The 16,393-nt window shown below is 60.9% G+C and overlaps 3 protein-coding genes across 3 annotated transcripts in view; 1 reads left to right on the forward strand and 2 right to left on the reverse strand.

The window, feature by feature from the left end:
* CHLNCDRAFT_36965 (hypothetical protein) overlaps window positions 1-808 on the reverse strand; it is a gene marked incomplete at its 5' end in the record, with an annotated part of 2,271 nt that extends 1,463 nt beyond the window's left edge. Inside the window, 3 exons of the mRNA XM_005844188.1 lie at window positions 35-208; window positions 374-496; window positions 638-808. Of these exons, the coding sequence (XP_005844250.1) occupies window positions 35-208; window positions 374-496; window positions 638-808 (468 nt within the window). The remainder of the gene's footprint in view (window positions 1-34; window positions 209-373; window positions 497-637) is intronic.
* Window positions 809-6,111: 5,303 nt separating this feature from the next.
* On the forward strand, window positions 6,112-7,213 carry CHLNCDRAFT_58988 (hypothetical protein; the record flags this gene model as incomplete). The annotated part of the gene is made up of 4 exons (XM_005844104.1): window positions 6,112-6,330; window positions 6,467-6,631; window positions 6,797-7,003; window positions 7,109-7,213. 4 exons carry the CDS (start codon window positions 6,112-6,114, stop codon window positions 7,211-7,213), a joined length of 696 nt encoding a protein of 231 aa, XP_005844166.1.
* Window positions 7,080-14,619, reverse strand: CHLNCDRAFT_58989 (hypothetical protein; the record flags this gene model as incomplete). The annotated part of the gene is made up of 27 exons (XM_005844189.1): window positions 7,080-7,726; window positions 7,898-7,986; window positions 8,151-8,239; window positions 8,350-8,399; window positions 8,494-8,549; window positions 8,739-8,831; window positions 8,964-9,023; window positions 9,189-9,269; window positions 9,425-9,506; window positions 9,671-9,787; window positions 9,937-10,081; window positions 10,217-10,274; window positions 10,385-10,530; window positions 10,702-10,824; window positions 11,020-11,155; window positions 11,417-11,542; window positions 11,661-11,834; window positions 12,018-12,150; window positions 12,292-12,539; window positions 12,724-12,821; window positions 12,956-13,024; window positions 13,146-13,269; window positions 13,422-13,579; window positions 13,651-13,847; window positions 14,001-14,131; window positions 14,297-14,384; window positions 14,477-14,619. The coding sequence occupies 27 exons, from the start codon at window positions 14,617-14,619 to the stop codon at window positions 7,582-7,584; spliced, it is 3,159 nt and encodes a 1,052-aa protein (XP_005844251.1). The 3' UTR covers window positions 7,080-7,581.
* Window positions 14,620-16,393: the final 1,774 nt, after the last annotated feature.

The raw sequence follows: 16,393 nt of genomic DNA on the forward strand, positions 1-16,393 counted from the left end.
TGGTCCGCCCCCCCCCCCCCCCCCACACACACACAGGAAGCCCGACCACCTGCACGTATGAGCTCAGGTGGTCTGTGAGGAAGCAGGAGGAGCCCAGGTCAATCACTTTCACCCGGCACTGGCTGTAGCTCTTCACCAGGATGTTCTCAGGCTTCAGGTCGGCATGCACCAGGCCCAGTGAGTGCAGAAACGCAAGCGATGTCAGTACCTGCAGAGCAGTGGGAGAAGGGATCTGTGTGGCAACTGCGTAGCCAGCTGAGCACAGACAATAGGTCGGCCAGCTGTTACGAAGGCCAGCCAGTCGCCATGTACTTGCCCGGCTCAGGTGCATGCCCACAGTCTAGACCACGGCACATACTGCATGCCTGCGCACCTGGCGCGCGATGGACTGTATGCGCGGCAGTGTGAAGTATGGCTCGTCCCCGCTCTCTCGGTTGTACTTTTGGAACTCGTACAAGTTGGCACGCAGCAGCTCCGTCACCAGAACCAGGTGCTCCTGTGGGGCGCAGGGAGTGGGGGGGGGCGGGGGGGCGTGCACGCCTGTGAAAGATCAATGCAACAAACGGTGTCGCCCGTCTGCAGTGCATGCACCAGGCGCGACCACCTCACCGACACCCAATCGCCCACCCCGCCTCACCTTGAAGTAGAAGAAGTCGTGCAGGCGCAGCAGGCCTGCCTCATCCTGCGGGTCTGCTGCATTGACATACTGCAGCAGCTTCACCTCGTCCAGCCCCTGGTCAAAGTAGTCTTTGTTGTTCTGCGGGTGGGGGGGGGGTGGGGGGGGGGTGGCAGGAAAGGTTAAGACCATCGATGGGATGTGGAGCAGTAATCCCTGGAAATGCCCTGTCAAACATCTCCGCTGAGTAGGCAGCCAAGGAGGGAGCGGCCGCACTGCCCTTACCTTGCAACATCTGTGCCCGCCTCACCTTTATAATTTTCAGGCAGACCAGGGCACCAGTTTTCAAGTCTAGTGCCTGCACCGCGCGGCTGAAGGCGGCCTGGCCCAGCAAATCTACAATCTGCAGGGGCGGTTAACGGAGTACGAAAGTGCGGTACTGATGAACGGATAGCTCGGCATTGGTGGGCACGGCAAACATAGGGTGAGAAAGGGAGGTAAGTCAGGGCAAGTGCCTGTGAACCTGCAGAAGGAGCCCGCCAAAGCACACTCAATGCGCTTGACCATTCCACTCCTTCCCCGCACCTGGTAGCGGCCCGCAATGAGGTCATCAATGTGCAGCGGCAGCTCGCGCGCCTGTTCAAATCCGGTGCAGTGGCGGCGATGGATGACCTTCAGGTTCAGCACCTCGTACCTGCTGCAGGGTTCGGGCAGATAGGGCACATGTTATGTGCAAGGCACTTGTGTGCCTGCCTGCCTGCCTGCCTGCCTGCCTGCCTGCCTGCCTGGGCCTATGAAGCATGCCGGACGTGCTGCCGTCGCCGTAAAACATGCTGTCCATTTGATCCCAACTCACACACTCTACCTGTCAAAGTAGTCTTGGTCAAACTCGGCGCCGCTCCCAAGCCCCTCCTCCACAAGTGCCCGTGCAGGCGTGGCGTAGGTCAGCAGCTGAAGGCAGGGTGGTGTAAGGGCGGATGGATGGGCAGCAGGGGTGCAGGGACGCCGCAAGCATCATAACAACGGCAAGCCAGCACAACCACCTGCTACCCACCTGGCTAGAGCTGCCATAGCCCTGCAGGCCGCCGCCGCCCAGCCCCGTGCCCGCCCCCAGAGGTGGGAACTTGATGCTGCGCTGCACGCCGCCACCGTTGCCGCACGCCTCCTTGGCGGCGGCCGCTGCCGCTGCTGCCGCCACCGCGGCCTGCTGCTGGTAGCGCCGCCGTGCGGGCGTACTCTCATCCTCAGTTCCATACCCACCCAGGCCGCCGCTCTGTATGGCAGGGGCAGGGTTGAGGCAGCACCAGTGATGGTGTTGGTCAAGTGTAAGACACGCTACAGTCGCCAACATATAGCCCGGCAAGCGAATGGGCGTGGCAATTAATAGCAGGCAGTTAAGCCTGGGTCGGGAGGGGCTGGGCCAAGCCGTAGTGCCTGTTGGTTACAATCGCGCGGCTCACAGTCAGCCAACCTGCTGCCAGCCTATGTAAACCCCGGGTGCCCACCCCCCATACTCAGAGGGGTCGCACCTTTCGGTCTGGGCTACTCTTGAACGAGGTCCAGCTGCCAAAGAGCGGTGCGGGGTCAGGGACCGGCGCCACTTCGGATGGCGGTGTCACTGGGAAGCTGAATGGATCTGCGGTGATGGCGACAACAAAGCGGATGCGAGGCCAGAATTGAGCCAGACCCAGCAGGGGCATGCAGCAACATGACCTGGCAATCTAGAGTACCTGCTTAGCGCTGACGCAGAACCCACACCCGCATGCAAAGATGGGGCAAGAGTGATTAGCGCTTTGCCATGACTCCCACCCGAATAGTCTATGATGATCGAGGCACCGTCGGGGGTGTGGGCAGAACTGCCGTGTGGGGAGCTGCAGTCACACTCGCTACCACGAAGCGCCCCTGCAACAGGGTGCAAATAGGGTGGATGAATATACTGCCAGCAGCAAACATACCACAGTAGGAGCCAGCAGAACTGCCACAGGTCATCGAAAAAAAGGGCGAAGGCAACTGCTGGTGGCAACAGGCTAAAAGACTCTGCACACTGCAGAATGGACAAGCTGCTTAAGGAAGCTGTTGGTCCACCTGTTGTGTCTGCGACCGTTGACGGGCTGTGCAACTGTGGCAGGCCGTCCATATGGCCCCGCCCGCCCACCGTGCGCAGCGCTGGTAGCGGTTGCTCTAGCCGCCGGCGCGGGCTGTGGCTGGCCACCAGCTCCACTGTCTCATAGCCATGTCTATCTAACTGCTGCTGCTGGTGGAGCTGCTGCGGGGGCTGCTGTTGGGGCTGTTGCTGCTGCTGCTGCATGCCGGCATCGGCAGCCAGCTCTTGTTCCCCGCCCTGTTGCGCCTCCTGTGCTGCATCGCACAGGCTGAGGGCCACAGCCTCTTGCAGCATGGACTCGCCCAACGAAGACACCCGGCTAATGCTTTCTTGATGGAACAGAAGGGAGCCGGTTTCCACCTCCACCTCCACCACTGCCTTGCTGTCACCAGTAGCAACGTGCCGCTCTGCTATTTGCTTGCGTGCCAGAGCGGGAGGCGGCAAGAGCGCAGGCTGCCGCCGCCGCCGCCGCTGCTCCTGTGGTGCTAAAGTTGTGTGCTGCGGCCGCAGCCAAGCGGGTTGTAAATGGACAGGCAGGTCGTCAGCCAGCAAACCTTGTTTTATGAGGGCTGAGGGGCCAATGTTTTGAAGCCACAGCGCATGTCCCTCCGTGCTCAACAAGGCATCTTGAGTTCCCCATGGCAGGAACTTGGCACCCAGCAGCAAAAAGGGACAAGCTGGAAGGCCTGCTCACCTGGCCAGCCGCAGGGCGATCCAAGTGGTTTAGCAGGGAGCGGTAGGCGTCTGTAGGAGAGAGCAAAGGAGGAAAGAGCAACGGCATACCCTGATCCGTCACAACCTTGGCAATAGAGCCAAGCAATTGGGCCAACAACCGATCAGCATCTGCGGCTGTGCGCGCCAGACCGTGGCCCAAAATGACCTTGAGCAGAGGAGTAGTACACCAGTCAAGAATGGGCAACGATGTACGCACCTGCGTCCGCACTGTTGGCACGGTCGAACACCCACTGTGCAGTGCCCGCCTGGCGTTGCGCGTAGCTGCTGCTACGCTTGTGGCCTACGTCATGTGGCCGTTCAAGCAGCGAGGGAGCGCATGATTCCAACAACATCTTGCAGCTGCCTTCTCTTCTCTCACACACACGCACAACACACACACACTCATATGTGTGCACGGCAAGGATATAGGCCAGTCATGCACGACCTGCCAACACCAACCACCCAGCTGACCCACCTGCAGGTGATCGTTTCACCGGGCTGCCCGCCAGCTCTCCACTGAAGAAGCTGCTGCCGCCTCCATCACTGCTGGCACAGGGACTGCCAGACTGCTGCACATCTGTTGTTGCAGACGGCCCCTCGACGACTCGTGTATGCTGCGGAAGCGGTGGAGACGTAAGCGCCTCGCTGCTGCCATCCTGCCCACTTGTCGGCCCTGGCACACCCGGCGGCAGCAGCGCTGCGTCGCTCTCTCCACGCCAGTGCTCCGAGCTGGACACAGGCTCATGCAGCATCAGCTGCTGTTGGCGCTGCTGCTGTTTGGAGTGCCCATGGTGTGAGGAGGAGGCCGAGCTGGTGACGCCATGCAACTGCCTGTTGAGCAGGCCCATGTCGATAGAGGCATGGCGGGCATGCAATGTTGCTGTGCACCGCTCGTGGGGGTCATCCTGCAGCGGAATTTGAGGAGGGCCGGGTTGGGATGCTGAGCTGCCCAGCAGCAGCATGCATACATGCATCATCCCACACACAAGATGCACAGATGCACACACACACCTTCGGCGGCTGGTAGTATGCGACGTCGCGCTGCCCGCTCGCTTCGCTGAACTGGCCCAGCTCAACTGCGAGGCCGGCAGTAGTAGGGTGGGGTGGGGATCTAAAAGCTTCAAAGGTGCACTGCCCGCGTGCACGCTTTAGGAAGCAGAGGCGCCACTCACATCCAAGCGCCGCCTCCTGCCCCACCACGTCCAGGCGTAGGAAGCCGGGGTCGTCGTCATCATCATACTCATCCACATCGCTGCTGCTGCCCCCGTCCTGCAAGCCTGCATCGTGCAACAGTGGTAGGACAGCATCGCCAAACGCTCTGTTCCGCGCGCAGCATGCGCGCAGCAAGTGAGATTCTAGCAGTGGCGAGGTCAGGTGGGGCCGGATTTGACACTGGCATGCACTAGTTAGTTGAAATATGATGAACGGCTGCCCCAAACCCACTGACCCACCATAGGCTGGCCAGGGCTTGGGGGCAGAGGGTGGCGACGAGGGTGGTGACAGCGCGGTTGCCTTCTTGGGCGAGGCAGCAGGCGTGGTGCTCTTGCTGCGCCACGCCTCCAACACTCTGCATTGCACCAGTTGGGCGGCAGAGTGGCGGATTGAAACAGACATGGACAGCTGCAGCGGTTGATCCAGGCAGAACATGCCGCTGCCTATAGACAGTGCGATCCACATCAAAAGGCTCTGCTGCCCTTCCCCCTTTTGCACCCGCTTCGAAAGCTCACTTTTCGGCGCTGTCCATGCTGTCAACAGGCAGCAGAGGAGTGTGCGCCGCTGCTGCCGCCAGCGCCGGCTGGAAGTCGACAGTCTCTACATCATTGGCCCCAGAGCTGGCAACGCCGCCCAGGGAGCCGCACGCTGCACCAGCACTATCGCCAGCAGAGTGCCGCCCATCGGTGGCTAAGGCAGCGTCAACGCCGTCGCCGCTACTGCCGCCCGGGGAGGCACTGACACCACGTGGGCTGATGGCATCAGGGGCGGGGTACCGGTTCTCTATCTCGCGCAACAGCGTCTCCTCTGCATGGCGTGGAGGATGCAAACAGAATCAAGGGTTCACAAGGCTGAGCACCACCGCAGCTCCTTCTCATGCCCTGTGTACCCAGATACGCCACAGCCTCCTGCACCCAGATACCGCCCAGGCAGCTCTGGTCAGTCCCTCTGCTATGCCCACCTGCAGCAAAGAAGCCCTCGGTGTGCAGGAAGTTAACGACAGCGTTCAGCGAGTGCAGCAGCTGGCCGCTCTCCGCAGGGCTGTCCATCTTGTTCAGGTGTGTTTTGATGCTGCTCTTTGACTGCAGCCAGGCTTTCGGGCAAAAGTGGAAGGAGGGCAGGGAGGTAGGTTGCCAGGCGTGGCAGCAACGAGCGGGGAAGGGGGGCGGGGGCGGGGCGGCGGAGGCGGGGCGGGCGGGGCACGGGGAAGGGCTTCTCCTAGCGTGCCTCCTCGCCTGCTCCTCTGCCACGTACCTGGGTGGTGCGTTCAACACGAGCTGAGCCATATAACTGGATCGGGCCCCTCGCGGTATAGCACAGCGCTCTGTGCAACGTTGCACCGTTCGGCAGGGCGCTGGTAATGACGATCTTCTGCAGCGCGCAAAGGGGCGGAACAATAGGCGTACTGCCTGCTTGCAAGAGAGCAGCATCCCGGTGCGAGCTGTGCAGCTCTTACAATGACACAATGACGAAGAATTGCTCGGTTGAACCTGCAGCGCTCTACAAGATATTGCTCCACTCCTTGAAACACACGGCCGGTGTCAATGGCGTCCTGCTGGGCACTGTGAGCGTCGGGACGGCCACCGGCGCCGGGCCGGCCACGGCGGTGCGAGTGGTGGACGCCGTTCCCGTCGGCCACGGCTTCGTCACTCTCACCCCCGTGCTGGAGATGGCCCTGTCACAGGTGGGTTGAGGTGGTGCTGCCAGAGATCAATCTGGGGTGTATGGAAGCGACCAGGCCAAGCCAGCCCAGCCAGCACCTCGGCGGGCACCGCCGCCCAGGCAATGGCTGCAGACCGTCTCGCCCTTTCAAGCCGCAGATTGAAGGGTATGTTCATGAGCAGGCAGGCTCGACTTGCCCTTTGGGACTGCGCATCGTTGGCTACTACCAGTGCAACGAGCGGCTGGGTGACAGCGAGCTGGGGGGTGGACGGCGAGTGGCCGACCGGATTGAGGCCGCGTTCCCCGACTCTGTGGCTGTCGTGGTGAGTTGCTCGGGGGTGAGCGGAAGGTGAGAACCAGTGGCGGGGCAGCAACAGCCTGCGATAGCACAATGCCCTGTCAGTGTGGCACCATGTGAATCCCAGGCTGAAGCGACACCTCTGCTGCTTTCGCTTTTTGCTCTGCCACCCTATCTCTGCTGCCTTCAGCTGGACAGCACCGTGATGGACACGGCACTGCAGGCGGCTGTTGCGCAGCAACAGCAGGATCAGGCAGGAAAGCAGCAAGTTGAGGAGGAGCCGGTGCTGGCGCTGTTTGTGAAAGACGGGATGCGTGGCTGGGTGCGGGCGTCGGCCAGCGATGGCAAGACCAGGCTGCACTGCCCCACCCAGGGCGTTGCAGCGCAGCTAGCGCAGGTGCGTGTCGGCACAATGTGCTCATTTGTTGTGCAACTCGATCAGGATTGTTCACCCCGCTCAGGCGCTCCTGTTTGCCGGGTGCCCCATTACATTCTGATGCAGTATGCGGCAGAGGGACGCCACAGGGCCCTGGTTGACTTCGAGCAGCATTTGGACGATATCAACGCCAACTGGCTCAACACGGGGCTGCTGGAGGGGCCAGCATAATGGGGGTGAGACGTTGCAGATCAGAGCAGGCCCAGCAGGACAGCCGTTGAGCGGGCCAGCAGGCATGGGACTTACACATGCTGCCAGCGTGCAGACTGGGGTTAGAGAATTGATGAGGCTTGCATTAAAATTACAGGGCAGGGCACGTTTTATAAAGCAGTCAAAAGAGATTGGAGCATGGCCTTCAGTATGCGTCAGAAGACAGAAGTGAGAGTGGGTTGGATTGGAAAACAGTGGAAAACATGCATGCTGCAATGTGTCCAATGGCATTGAAACCCCAATGGCTGGGAAGAGAAGATTTGTAAGCATTGCATAAGCATGGCTTGAGAAAAGCGCATTCTAGTCAGCAGACTGCACATTTCGAGACATCAGCCCGCCACGGGTACCACCGCCACTCCATCGCCACCAATCACACGCCCCTCGCTGTCTGTCTCCTCCACCGCCGACACATCCACCGACTTGCTTTTGCCACCCTCCACCTTGTTGGGCACCCCATAGCCCAACGAACTTCCACTGCAATCGGCAGGGAGGGGGCGCAGCAGAAGGGAGGTGTGTGGGTGTCAGCAGCTCGGCAGCAAAGTCGCGCGCCATGGACATAAATCCTTAAGGCCCTACCCTGGTGCCCCTCGGCCGTCATACGTGCAACCCAATCACCCACATCAACAATTACAAGCCCATCCCCACCTTATCTGCGCCAGGACTTGCAGCTCGCTGAGATGGCTCTTGCGGAAGGTGCGGATCGTCTCGGCGACCTCATCCTCGGGCATGTTGAGCTGCATGGTGGGAAGGGTGGCAGGTGCTGAGATGGTGTGTGCAGGGATAGAATCGAAGGCATCTCTTGACCAAGGAGCGGCGATAATGGCTTGTGTGCTGGCTGCATTGACTACAGTGCTCCACAGTCCACAGCCAACACACCCTGTTGCCCACATTGTCCCACCTGGCTCAGCACTGCTGCCGCCAGCTGCAAGCTGGGCTCCAGGATTTCAGGCACAACAGCAGTGGCACCCGCCTTCTCAAGCATCACACCTGCGGTGGGGCAATACAGGTTGGGGGGCATATTACGGAGGCAGGCAGGCAGCGCTGCTCCACCACGCAACCGTTAATCAAATGGCAGCGGCGCTCCGTCCCTGGCGCACCATTTTCAATGTCAAACGCGCGCACAAAAGTCTTGACATGTGGGAAGTGCCTGTGTGCATATGTGGGTCAGGCAACTTCAATTGGTGTCTTGGTGCACTTTGGCCATTGTTGTTTTGATTGTACAGCCATTGCAAATTGCTTACTTGTGCATAGCCCACACAGAACGATAGTTGGCACCTGCAGTATCCAGAGTGATGACCTGCAGTGGCACCAGAGCACAATGGTGATACCAGCTGGGGGCAAAAATCTGAAAGCAAGACGTGCAAGCTCAAAGGCTCCCTGAGTGCCGCGCTGTGGGCTGCACCGTTGAATCCCAGATCGTCAGGCGCAAACTGCTTCCTGCTTAACACCTGCCCATTTCAGCAGGTCTGCCTGCCCTGCATCTTACCGCACAGGCCGCCTGGTCTGCTCCCACGGCGTGCAACACCGCGGGTGAGCCGGCATCACCAAAGTACACAGGCAGGTCCAGTTTCTTGCCCTCCTGAAGCAGTACACATGGTAACTGCATGAGGTAACACACTGGAGCGCAGGGCTGCATCCAGTGTTGAGCATGTGGCAGGCAATGCAAGCTGTCACCGCCACTGGGCACTGACTGGCGTGAGTGCTGCCACACCTGCACACGGCTCGCGCTGACGTCGAGGGCCACAAAGGGAATGAGCCGCTCGGTCAGCATCTGTGGGCAGGCAAGGACAGGAAGGGCATCTCTGATCAGCAGTGGCGGGGGTACCAGATGCTGCGTAAAGTAGCCGGCCCGAACAGGGCCAACGAACGTGTATAGCGCAGGATTAAAACGGAGCAGTGTTCAGGCCAGCAAGGATGACAGCCTGCACGCACACACCTGGCCAATCAGCTCTCCCACGCGGCCAAACCCACAGATGATGACGTGGCCGCTCATGCCCGACATCTCGCCCTCCTTGGGCTGCAGCCAGTTGCCCAATGTTGGCATGCCAGGCAGCAATGCGATAGAAGGTAAAAAAATGGGGCCCCAGGAGGATCAGCCAAGCTATGCCGGCTCGTTGGGCAGCCAAGTACAGGAATGCAGACACCAGCACATATAAGCCCGGCCATCATCACCTGCAGCGCCTTCATGTCGCTCTTCTCCAGCATCTGGCTCAACTTGCCGCCAAACTGGGCCAGGAAGGGCGTGAGAGCCATGCTGCAGTGTGTGTTTGGAGGGTGGCAGGGTGGGGTGGGGGCGGCCAGGTAGGGAAACAGGGGTGGTAAGATGTAGACAGAAGACACGTGAGCTGCACCTGACCCAGCGCCCAACTCCTTAGCATGGACACCACCTCCATCCACTGCCCACCACCCTGGCCCCACCTGAGGGCCACAACCAGGTAGAGCTCCTTAGCCAGCGCTGTCCCCATGATGCCCCTCGCCACGGCCTCGCCAAACAGCACGAAAGCAAACTCGCCCCCCGGGGCCAAAAGCAGGCCGCTGCAAACATGTGACCACTCGGAGGTGGGTGTGTGAGGGCTCAATGGGGTTACTTCTTGCAGGAACAGTAAACACAGCAGCATCATGTCACGCAAACACAGCAAACCCCCAGTTGCCCCCTCCCATCGCAACGATATCCCCAGCCACACCTGCGCATGCTCTGTACCAGGGTCAGACCGAAGGCCTGCCCCACGGCTGTCATGACCGCCACCTTGCCCACAATGAGGAGCCCCATGGCCACCATGATGGGCTTCAGCTTGGCAAAGAAAAGGGGCACGCTGATCTCCATGCCAACTACAGGGCAACCAAGAAGGTGTGTGAGTGTTGTGATGCTACACCTATACTTTGCTGAATGACCGGAAAGGGCTAGGCAACCAAAGACAATCGATAGCTTCGTTTGAATCAAAAGCACAGCAAAACAAGGCGCACCGGTCATGAAGAAGAGGCCCATGAGCAGGCCTTTGTAGGGTCCGATATCAGACTCCACCTGCACAACAAAAGACGTGGCAGAAACGGCTTAAGCATGCGAAGCATGTGCTAAGCCTGAGGTGTCCAGCTTATCTTCCTGGAACTCCCCATTCGCCCTGCACAGCCCACCTGCAGGTGGTATTCAGTCTCTGCCAGCAGCAGCCCCGCCAAAAAGGCGCCCAGCGCCAGGCTGAGCCCCGCCAGCTGCGTGATGAGGCTGGTGCCCAGCACCACAAGCAGAGTGAGCGCATTGAAGATGGTGGAGTCGTTGGTCTCTGCAGGTGGCATTTGTGAAGTGGGTGGGCAGGGCATCAGAGTAGCAGGGCAGGATGAGGATCATGAAGGCAGACCAGAAGTTGTGCGGGTGAGGGCATGGAACACGGAGGATGGGCACATGGGCAGAATGGCTGCTGCTGGCCCAAACTGCCGCCACCGGTGTGACACACCTGCTACTCGCTTGTAGAGTGGGCGCAGCAAGGTGCGGCCCGCCACTGTGATGCCGACCATGGTCACCACCGCCTTGACGGCTGCAGCCCCAATCGCCTTGGTGATGGAGGAAATGCCAGCAGCTGTAGAATCAGAGTGCCCGGGTGGGGTGGGGGAAGGCACGAAGGCAGGAGAGGATGTACATGCTCAACCGAGCGACGAATTTGTGTGCAGGCTTAGCAGGTGGTGCCCCACAAGAGCGGTTGCTTGGCCTCAGTCGCCCAGGCACAGTCAGCAGCACAGTGGCGACACCCATGTTGCCACCAGCCATGCCGTACCTGAGGCACCATCTGGGCCGGGGGCCAGCAACGGGATGAGCATGAGCAGCACGACAACCGCCAGATCCTGAAGCAGCAACACGCTAAAGGTGGCGCGACCGAACTTGGACCCAGCCTCGCCACGGTCTGCCAGAACCTGCAAAAAGGGGAGGCAGGCAGGCGAGGAGGGGTGATTGTTCGATAGCACCAGTTCGCCAAGCATAGGGTACAAAAAGGGAGAGATGCACCAATGGGCTGTAGATGCAAGGTCTGGGCTTTGCTCAGGGGCACGAGGTGCCAAGGTAGTTGGAGCGACGAAAGATTGCCCATCCATCCGACAGACACGGATAAGTGAGGCGAGCATAGTCCCCTGCACCCCTTAACCTTGCAAACACATGCAGCGCATCACAACGCATACCTGCATGCCCACTGCCGTGGTAGACAGCGCCAGGCCGCCACCCAGGATGATGGCACCTGGCCCTCCCAGTGTGCCACCCGTGACAGCCATGCCCGTCCATGCCACGGCCGCCAGTGTCAGCACCACCTGCACGTCTCAGCCAGGAGCGCAGCCGGGGGCGCTTTGGGTAGCAGCAGGGCTCCTATTCCTGCCCACACGAGCTGCTCGTGTCTGCTTCCCGTCACACCTATGCTGACTCGCCCACCTGCGCGGTGCCCATGCCAAACACAAACTTGCCCATGGAGCGCAAGCGGTCAAAGCTGAGCTCCAGGCCAATGTTGAACAGCAGGAAGACAACGCCCAGCTCAGCCAGGTGGCGGATCGACTCCACATCTTGAATCAGGCCTAGCGCTGCTGGACCGACCAGCGCACCTCCAGCCTGCGCAATCAGAGATGTAAGAAGGAGCCCCAGAAAGGTGTTGATGAGTGGCGGTTTGTTGAGGGGGTCGAGGCGGCGCCAAGAAGCCCACGCACGCAAAACGCGTACACACACTCGTTGGGGGCTGGCCGGACTTCAGCAGCCCGCTCCCAGGCTAAACTGGCCCAGGCCCCTTCCGCTCACCAGGAAGCCAAGCACAGGTGATCCGCCTGGGATTTTGCAAATGAGGGGCACCGTGATGACGGAGGCCAGAAGCAGCCAGATGGTCTCCAGCAGCCCCTCCTCACCGGGATGGATGTGGGGGAAGGGCACTCGGCTGCAAGGGCGGGTAGGGCAAACATATACATAGTGGGTGCACGCTGACTCGGAGGCGCAGCTCTGGCATTGATTGTGGATTGATGAACACGTACTGGTGCTGGGGTGTAATGCAGGCACTAAATGAATGCACGCAATTCACCTGACCAAATTGGCGGCCATAGCCCAAAGGCGGCCCGCCGCGGCGTACGCCACCTGCAGCTGCGAGGCAACCGTCGCGAACACGGCGTGCTGGTGCAAGACGTAGCCGCCCACTGCAACCACCGCCACAACTCCCAGGATCAGCGCCTTGTTCTGGTTGAGCGCAGCCAGCAGGCGACGCCAGCCCTTGAGCTGCGCCTGACGGGCCGCCTCCGCCCGCTCCTCCTCCAGTGGCCGCAGGTCGGTAGGCTGCAGGGTGGCCCAGCAAAGGAATGCGCAGGTAGGCCTTACAGTGAACGCAACAGGGAGTCGAGGGGTCGGCACGGCTGTACAGGTCAGCACAACATTCGGTCAGGGCGTTGGCTGCCAACCGTGCAGGCGCTGTGCAGAACATCCCTCGCTCTTCTGTATTCCAACCGCTGGCAGCACTCACCACGCCGCGCGCTGTCTCCGATGTCGCACTACCATCACCATCATCGGCGTCAATGGTTCGCAACACGCTCTTGCGGTCCCACTCCTCCTCCTGGCGCTCTGTGGCACAGGGAAAACATGCAAGACGGAGCAGGGCAGGAGGTGAGATGTGCAGTGACAGTTGGCAGCACACGATAGCAGAAGCAACAACACACAATCCATTGCGCTGCCAGCGCCCAGCAGCCACCACCCACCGCTGGTATCGTCCAAGAAACGCAGGTCCTCAATGGCCTTGAGCAGAGCATTTTCAGTCTCCTTGCAGACTGCACACACAATTTTGACGTAAAATTACCCTACGATTCATCCCAATCCCCACACTCAAACAGCCCTGCCTGCACTGGCATGTGATCCCGTGCGGGGTGCCACCCAACAGCGGACACCCACCGGCAATCGTCTCCATCTCGTCCCTCACCGCCTCCTCCGCCGCCTCCATAGCCGCCTGCGCGATGCTGTCTGCTTGCTTCGCCGCCTCCTCCGCAGTGACAAGCTTGGCTTGCAGCCGAGCAATCTGAGGGTGCATTCCATGGGAGGAACTGTGTCAGTGCTCTTCACTCTGAAAGCAACAGGCTCTGCTGGTGTACTGGCTAGCGCCAATATTGCCGGGCCTTGCGCCTGCCTCCACGCCAGCCACCCAGCAAGCCACCCCAACCACCTACCCACCTTGGCCTGCGCCTCGGTGATGCGCCCCCCTGTGCTTTCCAGCTGACCACTGTGCTGCCCCAGCTCATCGTCCATCTCTGCAGCTGCAGCAGTGACGTCGCTTTTCTCTTCTGCTGCTGCCTCGGCCACAGCGGCTACCTTTTCAAGCTTGTCCTCGTCTGCAGGAACGCGACGCCGCCAGGTGAGTGCATGATGCATATACCCAGTGCCAAGCATCATACAGCCGTACCCTGCCGCCCCAGCGCCGCCTCGCTGGCCATCTGCTGTCGAAGCTCAGCCAGCTCGACCATGGCGCGCTGGTTGGCAGCCTCTGCTGCCTCCAGCTCCACGCTCGCCTCCTCCAGCTGCTTGCGGTACTTGGTGACAGCACCCTCGGCATTCACGGCCAGCTGGGCCACCTTCTGTGCCTCTGCCTCCAATGCCTCCCTGGAAAGGCAGGGCGGACAGCACAATGCCGCAGTGAGGGGCTTGGCAGATGTTGGCAGCAGCAGCAGCAGCTGGTGCTGCCTGAGCACATGACAGCTGTGAGAGTGTTGGCCACAGCGCCCTTCACCCCCTTGGACACCCCCCTTAGTGCACCTGATGCCAGTGGCCTCCTCCAGCCGCAGCTTTGCTCGCTGTAGCGCCTCTTTAAGAGGGTGCAACTCGGGGTTGTCTTCAACTAGCTCCTCGCCCATAAGCGCTACACTCTCTGCAGGGCTGCTGGTGCCCTGCAGCATGCGCACGATCATAGTATGTTGATGCAAGTGGGCATCGAGTGCGCTATCCAGGACGGTGGGTGCATACGCATGCAGGTCTTCACTGGCAGCTGGGAAGATGAGCGCGGGCATCCAGAACCCTGACAATCATTGCAAGGGAGGGATGCGGCGGCGCACATTTGCCTCGGCTACCGCAGCTGAGAGGGCTGCCATCGCCGCCATCTCAGTCTCGCTATCCTTGCCAGTGCCCTGGCACATGTTCAGCCTGCACAGGGCAAGGGGCGCCATGTGTGCGTCGTGTCCAACATTTCGCCGCCGCCGCCCGCCACAAGCTGGGCCACCACCCGCGCCACGCACCTGCACTGCCTGTTGCGCAGCGCGGCCATGGGTCGGGAGGGGGTCTGCTGCGGGGGCCGGCCGCTGAGGCGTGGAAGCGGCCGCTGAGGCGGTCGAGCGCCTGCCATCAACACGGCTGGCCTGGCGCTAGCTCTGGTCGGCATGCTGGACCGAGATTACAGTGCTACCGTGCCTGCGCTGTTTATTATCTCGCTAGCTAGCTAGAGAGAGGGTTTTGCTCAGATGGGTTCACCAGCAAGTGCGCAGCATGGCACTTCAAAAGAAGGAAGGGCTGCGAGGCATGTTCATGGAAAGGCTGGCCAGCGCTGGACCATCCATGCGTGGCCAACCTTGCAAGATGTAAGGCCTCCTTCACAGCACCAATGTGGATTTCGATGGGGGGATGTGATCCTCGGCTGTGAATTATTTATTCTGAATATTGACGCCTCCCGTCTTGCCTGGGCCAAAGCCCCTCTCCTCGCGAGACCCCACCTTGCGCATTCCCCGCGCCCCGCCACTCGCAGCAAGTATCGATGCGAGCCAAGGCCATGGTCCAGCACAGCCGCAGCGCTGAGGATGGTATGCGGCCGAGTCGAGGCAGAGTTAGGCCGCTTCCCCGCTGCGAAGCCACCCCCAGCACCCTGGAACCTCCCAGAGCCGCGGCGAGCGGCTACAGCAGCACGCAAGCTGCGGATCGGTTGGCCAGCGTCGCGTTCGCGGCAGCCCGCTCCCCAGCTGCTGCCGCCGCTGCTGGCGGCTTCTTGCGAGGACCGCCAGGTCTGCGTGGCATCAGCCTGGGGCCTGATGGTGTGTTGACGTCGGCTCTGGTGGCCAATGCGGCTGGGACCAACGGGCAGCAGGCGGCCCCGGTAGACGACGGCTACCGCCCCATCAATCGTGTCGCTTACCAGGTGGGTTGCGCAGGCCTGAGCGGGAGCGTAGTGTGGTGCAGATGCAAGGGCGAATGTGCTGCACATTACACATTGGCTGTGTGTGGGGGTGCCAGCAGGGGGTGCAGCAAATGACTGTGCCACTCAGGCGCAAACAAAACGCGGCGCAGGCCGCTGCTCTACCACCCTTGCGCCCTTCCGCCATCCGACCACACAGAACAGCTGCAGAAATACTTACTTGTCTTGCTTGCCTCGTGCCTGGCCCTCTCTCACGGCAACTTCTGCAGGGTGTGCCCGGCGCATACAGCGAGATGGCGGCGCTCAAAGCGTGCCCCGGCTGGGAACCGCTGCCCTGCGAGCAGTTTGAGGTCGCGTTTCAAGCGCTTAGCCAGGTGTGGGCACGGTCGCAGGGCGAATCGGTTGTGGGCGATGGCAAAGCAGCGACCGGTGGTGCAGGGGCAACGGTGCAGTGCTTAGGATACCTTTAGGTTGCCCCGTTTGTTGCAGTGGATGGCAGAGCGTGCAGCACTACCAGTGGAGAATAGCCTGGGCGGCAGCATCCACGCGGTGTACGACCTTCTGCTGCGTTATCGGCTGCACATCGTGGGGGAGGTGTCAGGTGTGCTTTTGGCGGGCAGGCAGAGTTAGAGTGCATGGTGTGGCACGGTGGATGCATGGGCTTATCAAGAAGTTCAGCCAGCACGGCATTTCTGCCGGAGCGGCAGCATGAGGCGCTTGTCCTGTAGCTGGTAGCTGCAGATCCCGACTCGTCCTGTTCCAGCTCCCATCGCAACCTGCCTCCAGCAGGGAGAGCCTGCCAATCAGTTTGCCTCCCAGCCTAGCAGGTCACAGCAAGCCTATGCAGCAAACTGGCCACCTTCCTGCTTGCCTGCCTCCGTTTGCAGTCGCAGTGCGGCACTGCCTATTGGCCCTGCCGGGTGTGGAGAAGGGCGAGATCAAGCGGGTGCTGAGCCACCCGCAGGCACTGGCGCAGACTGACAGCTACACACGGCGCATGCCGGGGGTTGTGCGCCAGGCGGTGGATGAC

The sequence above is a fragment of the Chlorella variabilis genome (genome assembly GCF_000147415.1).
Source record: "Chlorella variabilis unplaced genomic scaffold CHLNCscaffold_24, whole genome shotgun sequence".
NCBI classification, from domain to species: domain Eukaryota; kingdom Viridiplantae; phylum Chlorophyta; class Trebouxiophyceae; order Chlorellales; family Chlorellaceae; genus Chlorella; species Chlorella variabilis.